Source organism: Euprymna scolopes, chromosome 39 (assembly GCF_053919585.1).
Source record: "Euprymna scolopes isolate OS-2025 chromosome 39, ASM5391958v1, whole genome shotgun sequence".
In the NCBI taxonomy this organism is placed as follows: Eukaryota; Metazoa; Mollusca; class Cephalopoda; order Sepiida; family Sepiolidae; genus Euprymna; species Euprymna scolopes.
Genome location: NC_136520.1, coordinates 69,148,187 through 69,162,232, shown reverse-complemented (window position 1 = coordinate 69,162,232; position 14,046 = coordinate 69,148,187). Strand labels below are relative to the sequence as shown.

General features: G+C 33.0%; 1 protein-coding gene across 7 annotated transcripts in view; it reads left to right on the top strand.

The window, feature by feature from the left end:
• Positions 1 to 14,046, top strand: part of LOC145263835 (sperm-associated antigen 1-like) — a 135,668-nt gene that overhangs the window by 12,555 nt on the left and 109,067 nt on the right. For 4 of the 7 annotated variants that reach the window (XM_080120907.1, XM_080120904.1, XM_080120905.1 and 1 more), the window contains exon 1: positions 2,735 to 2,922. The exons of 1 other annotated variant lie outside the window; for it this stretch is intronic. In XM_080120907.1, the coding sequence (XP_079977033.1) occupies positions 2,750 to 2,922 (173 nt within the window). In that variant the 5' untranslated portion in view covers positions 2,735 to 2,749. Of the gene's footprint in view, positions 1 to 2,734; positions 2,923 to 14,046 lie in introns of those variants that run through there. 2 more of the 7 variants (XM_080120906.1, XM_080120903.1) reach the window with 1 other exon arrangement.

Below are 14,046 nucleotides of genomic sequence, written 5' to 3'. Positions count from 1 at the left end.
CTAACGGTTATATCACATAAGATTAGTGAATCTCTTGACAAAGGTTTCCTTTCCAGGCCAATTGCTCTTACATATCGAAGGCCTTCGATAAGGTATGGCATAAGGGCCTACTTCACAAGATTTCCAGCTACGGTATGACTGGAAATGTTTTCTCAATCATTAAATCATTTCTCTCTGATAGGTTCATAAGAGTAGTGGTTGATGGGCAGAAATCGGAGGCCCAAAGTATTAATGCTGGAGTTCCCCAGGGGTTCATCCAAAGACCCAACTCTCTTCCTGATCTACATCAATGATCTCCCAAAACACATACTTAAATCATTTGTTGACATCTATGCTGATGACACGACCATCTATGGCAACACATCAAAGGCCGTAAATGACAAAGTTCTCTCTAATTCTCTCTCCTCTGATCTTGAGCATGTGGTAAAATAAGGGAAGAGGTGACTGGTCACTTTTAATGCATCCAAAACCAAGCTTCTATCTTTTCATGATCAACGCTCTGATCCTCATCTGGCATCAATTGAAATGGATGGCTCTCGTCTTGGGGAGGCTCCATGTTTTGACAAGCTTCTGGGTTTGACCTTTACTCCTGATCTGAAATGGAACATGTACATCAAATCTGTTGCCAGGGACGCTGGGAAAATGGTGGGATCCTTCTACTGCTTCAGAAGATATCTCACTACTAATGCAATTCTCTATCTGTAAAAAAGCCAAGTACGTTCAAGGATGGAGTACTGCTGCCACATCTGAGCAGGAGCTGCTAAAAACAGCCTATCCTGCCTTGACAGAGTACAAAATAGACTTTGTGGTTTAGTGGGGGATGCCCTTTTCTCTTCCCTGCAACCTCTCTCCTACAGAAGAGACGTTGCGAGCCTGTCTTTGTTTTATCATTATTTCCATGGCAGTTGCTGAGCTCCAATCCCTCGTCCCCCCTCACCAATCTTTCACGAGAAACACCCGTCTGGCTGAAACTACTGTCAATAATTTTCCCCACTCTTTATCTGTACCTAAATCCAAATGTAGATTCCATGAGCAAAGCTTCTTTCTTAGAACTGCACGCCAGTGGAACTCTCTGCCGCTTGCCTGTTTTCCACCTGACTACAACTTGGACGTCTTCAAGTCCAACATAAACAAACTCCTGACAAACCGCCCCCTTAAGTAAGACACTCTATCAAAACCCTCAATACTAATGATTACTACAATACTATCTCATTGATTACTGTACACGCAATAACCCTTATCCTTGAGTGGCCTTCGGGCCTTGATAAGTGGTGACCCCCATGTAAAGAAAACAAAAATATATATATAATATCCAGTTTAGATACTTAAGGGCTGTGAATGTTCTGAACTCGTTACTCAACTACACTTGTGTGTAGTCGTGTTAAGCAAAGCCTAAAATAAAAATACCGAGTTTTTCGTTTCACTGAAGGTGAAAAAAAATCAGCCATGACAGTTTGGGAGATAAACAAGTTCATTATATCAGAATTTAATCATAACACATCTAGTGGTTCCTATATTACGATTTAATCTGTAAGTTGTTAAATAAATCCCTAAATAAATCCATATATTTTTGTAAATGCACAAAATGCACTTAGGAGTGGTGTATATTACACGAGCCTGGGTGCCCAGCGTTTCCCGGGTGTTTGGAGGTGTGTGTTGAGGAAAAAAAAAGAAAAGTGCTAGTAAGCAGGCAGGCTCGAACCCATGACGTGAAGGTGAAAAAAAAAGTGAAAGAAAATTTGACGTCTTACCGCTACTCCATGATACGACCGGAAGTTCTGAAAAGAAGGCAAAATCAATCCAACCGATACGATGACTTGCAAAAATGGCTTGCAAAAAATCGACCCCTGCCCAGTTGAGGGTGAAGGAATAAATGTTTTTGGCCAAGTTTTTGATATTTGTCATCCAAGATGTCAAGCTTCAAAATGATACCAATCTCACGAAAATCCATTGTCTCTGTCGAAAGTTTAAGGCAGACATACATACATACATACATACATACATACATACATTTAAAAAGACAGGTGAGATTCATATGATAGATGGATATATTATTTTTCAAATATTTTCCTCACAATTTATTGAAAATCATGAAACAGCTAAAGGTTCATTTTTTTCTTTTAAAACAAAGTTGATTTGTATTAATTTGTTGTTAGTGTACAAAATACTATTTGAATTTTTTTCATAAACAAAATAAACGTAAGTGTTATTTGGATAGACGAATTGTCCGAATTGAGTTACAAATGTACATTAGATTTATATGCAAAACTAATTCTCAACTCTAAATTCTGAAAATAATGGGGGTTTTTTTCTAACATGTAATTGCCTAAAAAAGAAGAATCTTACTTTTAAGGAGTAGGATTTAGATTAGGGCACTCATCTATAAATTTATCAACAGTTCATTATATAACGCTTTCAAATAATCTTTAAAGGCCTCTAGTACGCTCTAAAAAATAATATGTAAACTGTAAAATGTATTTTTAATGTTTCTTGGCACAAATGTATTTATCTGAAAAAAAATTAATTTCCCCAAAAGCATATATAAAAACCCATAATTTCAATTTCATAAGGAACATCTTAAATTCACTGGTATGAAAACAATGGAAAATGAATTTAAAAAACACAAATATTTGGAATCTAACATCCCAGTTAACATCTTCAATCTAACCATTTTTCTTTATATAGCAGTAATACAGAAAATTTGGCCTTTATTTTAGCTTTTTTTTTTGGTTTCTAAAAGCGTGGCTTTATGTTTCAATTTGGCCTTTTTTGGCCCTTTCCCCTGCAAAATTTGGCTTCAAACATTTATTATAGTCTGGTAACCCTGTTTAGCAGGTATTTTTTTTCTTGTTCGCTGAAATTGGAATCTCTCCTCAGAACAAACAAACAAACAAGCCAGCGAAATAAAAGACCTCTTGATTTGTAAGTAAAACTTTGATCTTTTCCTGTCGTGTGTTTTCGCTTTCTATTCAGTTTAAAAGCCACGTGTGTGTGTGTGTGTGTATTTATTAAAAAAAAAAAAAAGCCCTGTTGCTAGGCCCGACATAATGTGTGGTTCTAAAGTGGGGGGTCAATTTTTAATACTAACCTTTTACAATTTTGATCCCCCAGTTCATGGCTACTTACTATAAATAAATGTGATTATAGTGATATTTGTGCCTTTTATTTAAATAGCTTCGATATTCTTTTCATTATTTTTAATTATCTCTCTCTCTATATATATTTTTTAAACGTTGATAGGTACTTTTGCAGTTTACGATCGGTGTTCTGAAATAATAACATTATTTAAAAACTCATTCTTAACATGGGGAGGGCGCAGGGGCAGGGCTTTTTTTTTTTTTTAATGTTAACTATTCTCTACTTCCCCATAATTTCATAAACACAAAAATACCATAAAATTTTAAACTGGAACATCGTATCAAAAAAAAAAAAAAAAAAAAAAAAGTAAAAAAAAAAACATAATAAACCGCAGAAGTACCCACTGATTATTTTAATTAAATAATTTTCTTCCACCCCCGGCGTTGCTCGGGAGTCGTTTTACTTTCGCTTTTATTTATTGAAAAAGAAATGTTATTTTTAACAGATATTTTGGTTCTTATTTAGAATTTTATTTAATAAAACCCTAAATAAAAAAATATATAAATAAAAAGCGACTGAAAAATCTTTACGATGTACGTATCCGTCACTGATCGAAAATATCATATTCCAAAAATCACGTAAATTGATCAAGTAGTTCTATTTTTATGAAGAAAACATGTTTAAACGATTAATGTGAAATCGGTAGCAACTTGAATTATTGTGGATTTATCTGCCAGTGTATTTTTTCAAGATGGGCATGCGAGACACTAGTCCCTTTTTGCTTACGAATGAAATTTGATTTTCTTACTTAAATATAAAACTATTTGATCAATTTACGTGATTTTTTTTTTTTTTTTTTTTTTTTTTTTTTAGAATATGACACCTTCGTTCTGTGACGGGCACGTACATAAAGATGTTTCTGTATATTTTTTTTTTTTTTTTTAATTAGATTGAATGGTAACTAAGAACCGATTTTTTAATATAGGTTTTTGTTAGTAACTTAATACCAAACCAATCCGTAACAATTTAATGTGCAAACCAAATCGTAATAAGATTAGAATGACTTTCTTTTAGTAATTAAAATAATTGGTTATCTTGAACTTTTCAGCTTTCAAATGGCTGCCATAGAAACGACATTATCTAATCAAATTACTTCTAATTTTCACAACTGATTGGTTCAATTAATATCGTAATAAGTTATTTTATTGAGATATTGTTTGATCATTAAATTAAGAATTGAGACAAATTGTTATAAAATTGAAACTAATATGGTAAAAAAAAAGGATTCAAATACAGCCATTTTAAAGATAAAAACTTCAATTATATTTTAATTTTACTGTGATATTTTAAAAAGTATGATTCTTGAAGTTAAATTCAAGCTTTACGGTATCTTTGTTTATAAAATAGTTAGGTGAAAGTACAGAATAGTTAACAAAGCCGCTCTTCAATTCCCCCTTCTCTTTATGCTAAGAATGGGTGTCCAAATAACGTTTATCATTTCAGCATGGTCCGTAAACTGCAGAAATATATATATATTTTTTTATTATGAAAAATAGTTCCAGTTATTAAAAAATTAAAAATAAAAATTAAAGAAAAAAAACAAAAAACAAGCACAAACATGAAATTGTTTTTTTTCTTTTCTTTTCTTTCTATTAATAACTTCACATGTGTCTGATTTTGTTTCCTTCTTGCCGATTCCAAAAATTGAATAAACATGTTTTATTGGTGATCGTTTGATTATTTATATATATATATATATATATATATATATATATATATATATATATATATATATATATATATATATAAGGCGATTATTTAGAATGGAACCTATTATAAAACAAAAACACAGAAAAATATTTTTTTTTAATTATGTTCGTACCGATCATGGAACGAAAATATCATATTCCAAAAAATTACGTAAATTTATCAAGTCTTTCTGATTTTCTAAGAGATCAGATTTTAGGACAAAACGAAACGTTGTTTTGATCTGCCATGTTTGATAAAAGGAAACAACTCAATTCGGACTATTGAGATCAAACTCAGTCTTGTAATGGCTACGATTTATTATTAAAATTGCTAAAAATCACAAAAATATGATTTGATATATTAAAAAAAAAAAAAAAAAAACTTGATCAATTTATGTGATTTTTGGAATATGACATCTCCATTCTGTGGCGGATGCGTGCATAAAGATTTTTCATCAATTTATTTTATAACAAATAGGTTTTAAATCCTTTCTCGCTTTTAGAAATGTAATAGTTTTTTTTTTATGTCAGCTATTGCATGTTTTAATTTATTTTTTTATTAACTGCATAATCGATTCATAATTAAATAAAACATCAAATTGATTTTGTCGTAGATGTGAGGAAGAAATACACACAGACATACGTGAAGTTACTAAAAGCGAGAAGGGTTTTTTTTTTTCATGTTGAAGCATGTTTAATGTTTTTTGTTTTGTTTTTTGTCTTTTTAAATAATTATTAGCAACGGAGGCTTTTCTTTTTCTTTTTTATTGCTTTTCTATGTTTATTTAAAAGTATGCCTTTTTTTATTTATTTTTTTTTAATAAATAACCCAGTATTTTGAATAAAAAAAATAGACACATATACTTATCTTTAACCCATGTTCGTGCAAATAATAAAACTAGTAATTTAACTTTCTACAGTTTTGTTTGTTTACTGAAATACGACTTTGACCTTTCTTCTTGACTTATTGCTAATTAATTTTAATAATTTATATTTCTAAACTACCAACGATATCCTGTTGATTTATGCATCAGATATATATATATATATATATATATATATATATATATATATATATATATATATATATATATATATATATATCTGCCCCAACAACATGGCAAAAAAAAAAAAAAAATAGAAAGAAAGACATACTGATGATGAGGCTTTGGCTCGAAATATATTTATGAATTTCAACATTAATTTTCGAACAAAATAAATGTTTGTTTATTTTGTAATAGTGCGTTGTTTTTGGTTTCAATTATATTTAATACGTATTATTTTATTCAAACTCAACCGGCGCTTCAAAGGAAAAAGAAATATTAACACACACACACACACACACACACACACAATATATATATATATATATATATATATATATATATATATATATATATATATATATATTAGTGATATGACGATTCCAATATTTTCCCCTATTCCGATTCTTTATAAATCTCTAAATATTTAACTAGGAAATTGTTATTTTTCCCCCGATTACTGCAAAAACGCATGTTAAGTGTTGATGTGTTTTTATTTGTGTGTGTGTGGGGGGGGGGTGACAAAAATTTAAAAATTGGGGACGAAAAACTAAAACAAAGTGTTAGAGAATTTAAGGAAAGTCTCATGAATAAAGACAAAGTAAAAATAAACGGGGGGGGGGCAAAATATAAAAAAGAACAAATTAATAAACAACTTTATTTGTTATCTTCGTTAGTAACTTTAGTAGTAAAAGAAATAGGTTAGTGTAGGTACGGGCAAAATGAATGCCGATGCTCAAAATGTATAAACATTTTGACCCCCTCCCTTTACTTAAAAATTCACCAAAAATCAGAAAATTAACCAATTTTAATAAAGATTTCAGTATTTATTAAATAATGATCGCGGAATATAATGAACTAATTATTTTTATTAAAACTTTAGTGGAAATGTATTATTTTGTTTAAACAAAAATACCTTTACTAAAGTTATGGTTTTCAGTAGTAAATAAAAAACGCAAGAATTGATTTTTGCTATTTTTATAAAAATAAAGCATCGTAATTTGTAACAATAAAAATAAAATAATTTTTACAGGAAAATTACGAAAAAAGCCCCTAAAGTCCATATTAATGAATTCGATATAACTCGAAGAAAAATGAATTTCTCAAACTACCAATATTACCATTGAATTAAGTATTGTTTATTTATATTTTCACACAAAAAAATATAACAGCAAAAATATTTCTACTTTTTTTTTTTTTTTTTTTTTAAATTACAGATTTCGCATAATTTTTATATGCAAGATTTTAATAATTTCCTTGCTCACAAAAATGTGAAACTTTCGGCGTAACATAATTTTTATATAATATTGGCCAATAATTAAAAAAAAAAAAATTTTAAACCGGAACATAGAAAAATAATTAAATTAAAAAAATGGTAAAATTTATACAAACATTTACAATAGAAATATACGGATTCCCGGGTGGGGAAGAAACCCAGCACCCCTCCTTCCTTTTACTTACATGACGTCATTTTCAGACAGCTTTTCGACTGTCTCAGATTTTGGTCCTCTATATATTCCGTATTTCCGAAAGTATGGGTTGTGGTTTTGTGAACGGCAGAAACACTCTGTTTTGGGTCTAATTGAGCTATTTTTTGTGCAAACAAGGTGTTTTTTTTTTTTATTTATTTAATTCAATATCTTAGGATTTTACTTTACTAATTATCTTTGAAATAGACCCAGAAAACTAATATTTTTCTCTAAAAGGATTTTTACAATGAATTTAACTTCAAAATTTAGCTGAATTGGTTAGCTCACCGTGAAAACATTTTTCATAACTTTTTTTTTTTTTTCACGTATACAAATATTTTTTTCTTTGGGAAATTAAGTTTAGTCCTTCTTTCAAATACAATGTGGAAATAAATGGGAGAAGAGAGCCATTGTTAGCTTGTAGTACTCGTGTTCAGCCGGGGGGCCGAAGCCCCCTGGGGATGTGTGCTGCTGGGCAGAGCAGCGAGAAAGAGGGTTTCAGATTCCGCCTTTTATGTACTCGGTCACGTGATAGAAAGCTGGCTTGTGATTGGACAAGCCAGGATGAAATGGATTTCAAATCTCAAATCATGAGAATTAGTTCCTGCCTGTGTTTGTAGCGAATGTTGGCTGCTACAGTATATTAATTTAGTCCAGTTTTATTGGAAGAAATAAAATGCAAAATTGCTTTTATTTCCCAAAATAAGGGTTAACAATCGACCTCAAGTACCAATTATAAAGATTAAAAAAAAATAGAACATACTAAAAAGGGGTCTCTAATTCTATTGAATGGAACGACAGTGAAATTCATCGTCCAAACGATAGTAACTAAATAAAAAGGGGAGAACATACTTTATCCCCTTTAAAATAATCCTACAAAAATAGTCTTACTTTGTATGTAAAACCTAAAAGAAACATGCAAAAAGGGGTCTTTAAAAATGTTTTTTTTTCTTTCAGTCCTTTTCTTGAGAGGCACTCTCACAATCTTTTAGAACCTTCTGGTTTTAATGTTTTTGTTTTCTTTATCTTTTAAAACAAAAATGTCTTGAAGAAAAGGGAATTTTAGTATAATAATGGTATAATTTTGTTTCTTTCCTTAGTTCTTTTCACGTGCGTTGATGTCTTTTTGTCTCACAGACCGGCAAATTTAATTTGTTTCTTTCAGAAAATATCTCAAAAGCCAAACGTTTCTTCTGTTAGTCATTTGAGACTAATAGTTTTCCAGCTGGTAAAACCTTGTTGCTTTTTAATTAACTGGAAATGAAATTAACGTTTTTCCCCAAAGGAGACAAAACATAATATTTAACGTCAAAAACTTTTTTCTTGACGGATTTCTGGTTAGCACATCAGTCTCAGACCACAAAACTCAAAAACAGGAAAACGGACAAAAGTCCTTCCTCTGTCACTTTCCCCAGCTCCTGACAGGGCAAAAGGAGGTGACTGCTGGGATAGTTGACGATGATGATGCCAGGTCAAAAAGTGTAGGCATTCTACTTAACAAAGGCAAAAAAAAGGGGGGGGGGCTGCAAGGATTAAAAAAAAATTTCTGAAACTGTACAGATATTTTCTCAAACGTAAAAATACACTTGTGGGAGATAATCTATGGATTTTAGTTTTACTGGTTGTTCGAAATAAATATTATTTTATTTTTACTGTCGGCAGTAGAAGATTTTGTTTTAAACAAAATCAAATAAAAAAAAAAAAAAGATAATTCAAAGAATCGTTTTTGGCATCGGAAAATAGGCACAAATTTTTCTGATTTTGATTACAATACTCCAAAAATGTTCCGTTTTTTTTTTTTATTCTTATTTATTTATTTTTTTATTATATATAGAACTAGCAGGGTGACCTAATGTTGCTTGGGATTGAATGATGATTAACGAATGTTTCACGCTCTCATATTTTTATTGTCATCGAAATCGTTGAAATCGACCATTTTTCAATCAAATCGATTAATTGCCTGCTCTAGTTGGGGACCCATTGCGGTGCACTGGGAGGAAGCTCACGTTTCCCACAGATACTTAATTCACAATATATTGTAGTTTACATTACGATCTACTGTTGATTTTATAAAATTATTTTTTTTTAATATATAATGGCTTGAATTAAAATTTAAAATACAAAAGTTAAGTATCATGCTTCAATTATGCTCTAAACAGAAACATTCATTTTGAATGCAACCCTGTCATATCAAAGAAACTATTGTTAATTTCATATGCCTGGCATTAATCTCTGTGCAGTGATAATGGCTTGAATTCAAAGTTTTAAATGCAAAAGTCAAGTATCATGGTGCAATTGCACTTAAGACAGAAACATTAATTTCGAATATGCCCCTGTCATATCAAAGAACCTACTGTTGATTTTATGTTGACCCTTTTGGCTTGTGTGGTAATAAAACTTCTCAAATCCAATTGTGATGTTTGTGTTAATTTTGGTTAAAATCGCCTGTTACTTCTTTCATTGAGCTATTTTGCTAATCAATACTCATTGAAGACATTCTGATACAAAACCAATCTAAGAACGCTTCCAGGTATATAAAGTATTTTCTTGTGAAATTTCGTAACAATCGACTCAGTCATTTACGAGTCAATAGGGAACGAACTCGTATATATACAATGTTCCTTTTATATAATAGTAGAGATATACGAAAAGGATGTCATTCCCGGCAGGGCTCCTCAGGCAATTAGCAATAAACTAACCCCTTCTCAAACCCTTGAAGAGAAGACCTTCTCGAACTGCACAAAACCAGCATTACACTGCAATCAGCAGGGAACAGCTCGTTAGAGGAATAGTCTAATCTCTGTTGGTTGTGGGAGGGAATCCCTAACCATGCTAAAGATGTGTCTGTGCACTAAGGACAGAATAAACAAGGAAAAATCCAGGCAGTGATTTCATGTCTAGAATATTCTGACTGAAATGAGTGAAAAAAAGATAAAGTGAAAAAATGAAGATAAATAAATCCACTTGATATCGTTGGTAATTTAAAAAATATGATTAAAAATAATGAACGGAAGAATTAATGAAGAATGATAAATAAAAAAAAAAAAAACGATAGAAACTTAAATTATTTTTTTTGTTTGTTTAAATTGCACAGATGGATCACGTGTGTTAAAGATTGGCATTAGGCCGACCACTTCCCTTGACGAATTCATAATTAAAGGATACTCTAACTTAACATCTAAATCTGACCCCCAAGATCGCCATGGACATGGAATATGTGCCTACATTAAAGATGGCTTTCCGTGTGGTAGGGATATCTCCAGAGAAGACCCTAATTTACCTTATATGTGCTTCCGGGTTGCACTTGCTTACTCCACTGCATTTATATTTGCTCTCTATCGCCCCCACAATAGTGGAGTTACTATCCTTAAGAGCATATCTGAAAAAATTGACCACGTCCTGTCTGCTTACCCTTCAGCTAACATCCACATTTGTGGTGACTTCAATGTCCACAATGCGGAATGGCTGACCCACTCTAACAAGACAGATGATGAGAGGAGGTTCTGTCATGATTTTGCCATTGCTTATGACCTAACCCAGATTATCATGAAGCCACCCTGGTGCCTGATACTTCCGGTCAGTATGCTAGCCCTCTAGACCTTTTTCTCACAACTTCCCCTTATCTATGTTCATGTTCCGTTCTGTCTCCTCTGGGATCTTCTGACCATTCGGTTGTATCAGTTAAGATAAAAACGAAATGCAATAAGTCTTCAGATGTGCCTCTCCACCGTACTGTATATCGATACTCTACCGCTGACTGGGATAGCTTCCGTACACTTATATCCGATCTATCCCTGCATTCCATGTTTAAAAAGGATGTGTCCTCCATAGTATCAGACCTGACCGAATGGCTAATTGTAGGCATAGACCGATTCATACCATCCAAAAATTCCAACAAAAGCCTAACAGCCAGCCATGGTTCTCCCCAGAATATGCTGCTGCACGAGCACAAAAATCACTTTTTCCATAGCAACCAACATAATAGATGTACTGAGACTAAAGCTGCCTTCAGGACTGCCAGCAACCACTGCAAAAGAGTAATAAAAAATGCAAGAGAGCTATATACTCAGTCCGTTAAATCCAAAGTAGCTGAGCAGCGGCTTGATTCCCACCAGTTTTGGCAAATAGCAAACAGGATCCTGAACAGAAGCGTGCGTTCTATCCCAACCGTCATCAATGGACCTGAGGTCATCTCGTCAGCATCAGATAAACTATTTGCCAAGAACTTTGCAGCTAATTCTACCCTATACGACGAAGGACATCCACTCCCTATATTTCCTCCTATAACAGACAACACGCTATGCAACATACAAATATCTGTGCGTGATGTCGCCAAGCTAATCAAGAACCTTGATTCCAGTAAAGCAACTGGTCCTGACGGCATTCCAATCATTGTGCTGAAACAGCTTCAACTAGAACTTGCCCCCATACTTACGAAACTGTTTAAGTGTTGCCTTAAAGAGAAGTGCTTTTCAACAACCTGGAAAACCTCATCAGTATGCCCTGTATTTAAGAATTCAGGTGATAAGTCATCTCCCTCTCAGTACAGACCAATAAGTCTCCTGTGTGTCATGAGTAAGCTGTTGGAATCCATATTAAATAGAGAAGTAGTCAACTACCTCAGCAGAAATAACCTTTTTAATGACATGCAATATGGTTTCCGTTCTGCCAGCTCTACAGCAGATGTGCTAACTGTTATATCTCATAGGATTAGCGAATCTCTTGACAGAGGCTTCCTCTCTAGGGCAATTGCTCTTGAAATATCAAAGGCCTTCGATAAGGTATGGCATAAGAGCCTACTTCATAAGATTTCCAGCTACGGTATAACTGGAAATGTTTTCTCGATCATTAAATCATTTCTCTCCGATAGGCTCATAAGAGTAGTGGTTGATGGGCAGAAATCAGAGGCCCTCAATATTAATGCTGGAGTCCCTCAAGGGTCCATCCTAGGCCCAACTTTCTTCCTGATATATATCAATGACCTCCCCAAAACACATACTTAAATCATTCGTTGACATCTATGCTGATGACACGACCATCTATGGCAACACATCAAAGGCCGTAAATGACAAAAATCTCTCAGATTCTCTCTCCTCTGATCTTGAGCGCATGGTACATTGGGGGAGGAGGTGGCTGGTTACTTTTAATGCATCTAAAACCAAGCTCCTATCTTTACTTTATCAAAGCTCTGATCCCCATCTGGCATCAATTGATATGCGTGGCTCTCGTCTAGGGGAAGCTCCATATTTTGATAAGCTTCTGGGCTTGACCTTTACTCCTGACCTGAAATGGAACACATACATCAATCAGTTGCCAAGATCGCTGGAAAAATGATAGGATCCTTCCACTGCTCCAGAAGATATCTCACCCCTGATGCAATTCTCTATCTGTATAAAAGCCAAGTACGTCCAAGGATGGAGTACTGCTGCCACATCTGGGCAGGAGCTGCTAAAAACAGCCTATCCTGCCTTGATAGAGTACAAAATAGACTTTGTGGCCTAGTGGGTGATGCCCTTTTCTCTTCCCTGCAACCTCTTTCCCACAGAAGAGACGTTGCGAGCCTGTCTTTGTTTTATCGTTACTACCATGGCAGGTGCTCGTCTGAACTCCAATCTCTGGTCCCCCCTCGACAATCTTTCACGATAAACACCCGCCTATCTGAAACCACTGTCAAAAATTTCCCCCACTCCTTATCTGTGCCAAAATCAAAACGTAGATTCCATGAACAAATCTTCTTTCTTAGAAGTGCACGCCTGTGGAACTCTGTTCCGGTTGCCTGTTTCCCACCTGACTACAACTTGGATGTCTTCAAGTCCAATGTAAAGACATTCCTGATGAACCGCTTCCTTAAGTAAGACATTTTATCAAATCTCCAACACTAACATACTGTACACACAATAACCCTTATCCCTGAGTGGCTTCCGGGCCTTGATAAGTGGTGACTACCTTGTGAAAAAAAAAAAATGTGTATTTTTAATTCAAAATATAAATAATTGAATATTGCGTTACTTATTATAAAAAATATTTTTTGAATAAACATAAAAAAAAAACATTGAAAGAAAAAGTCTCTGTGGCTATATAACAATAATTAGTGATGGGACGATTCTAATATTTTTCCCGATTCTGATACCATTACTAATTCCGATTCTTTTAAAATGTCCAAATGTTTAGCTATAAAGTTGTGTGTGTGTGTGTTTTTTTTTTTGTTTTGTTTTTTCAGATTACCATCAAAACCCTATATAATATGTGCATGTATTTTCGCAAACATAAAAAAAAAAATTTATCCCGAAATATACAGAGTTTAGATTTACTACTAGTTTAAAATCCATAAACAGTTATGATTGTATAATTAGTTCCAGCAATGGAAAATTAAGTTTAAAAAAACAATGCATATAAACAAATCGTTTTTGGCATCAGAAATTAGGCACAAATTTTTCCGATTCTGATTTCTTTTATTCCCGATTCCGATTAATCGTCCAAACACTAATAATAATATCAATTAAAAAAATACATTAAACCTGTCTCAACACGAAAAAAAGAATCCCTTTTTGCTTTTAGTAAAATTATAAAACAACGTCATGTGTGTCTGTGTGTTTCTTCATTACAACTACGACAATCAAATTCATGTTTTATTTAATTATTAATTGATTATGTAGTTAAATTTATTAAAAAAAAAAATAAAAAAATTTAAAAAAAAACATGCAATAG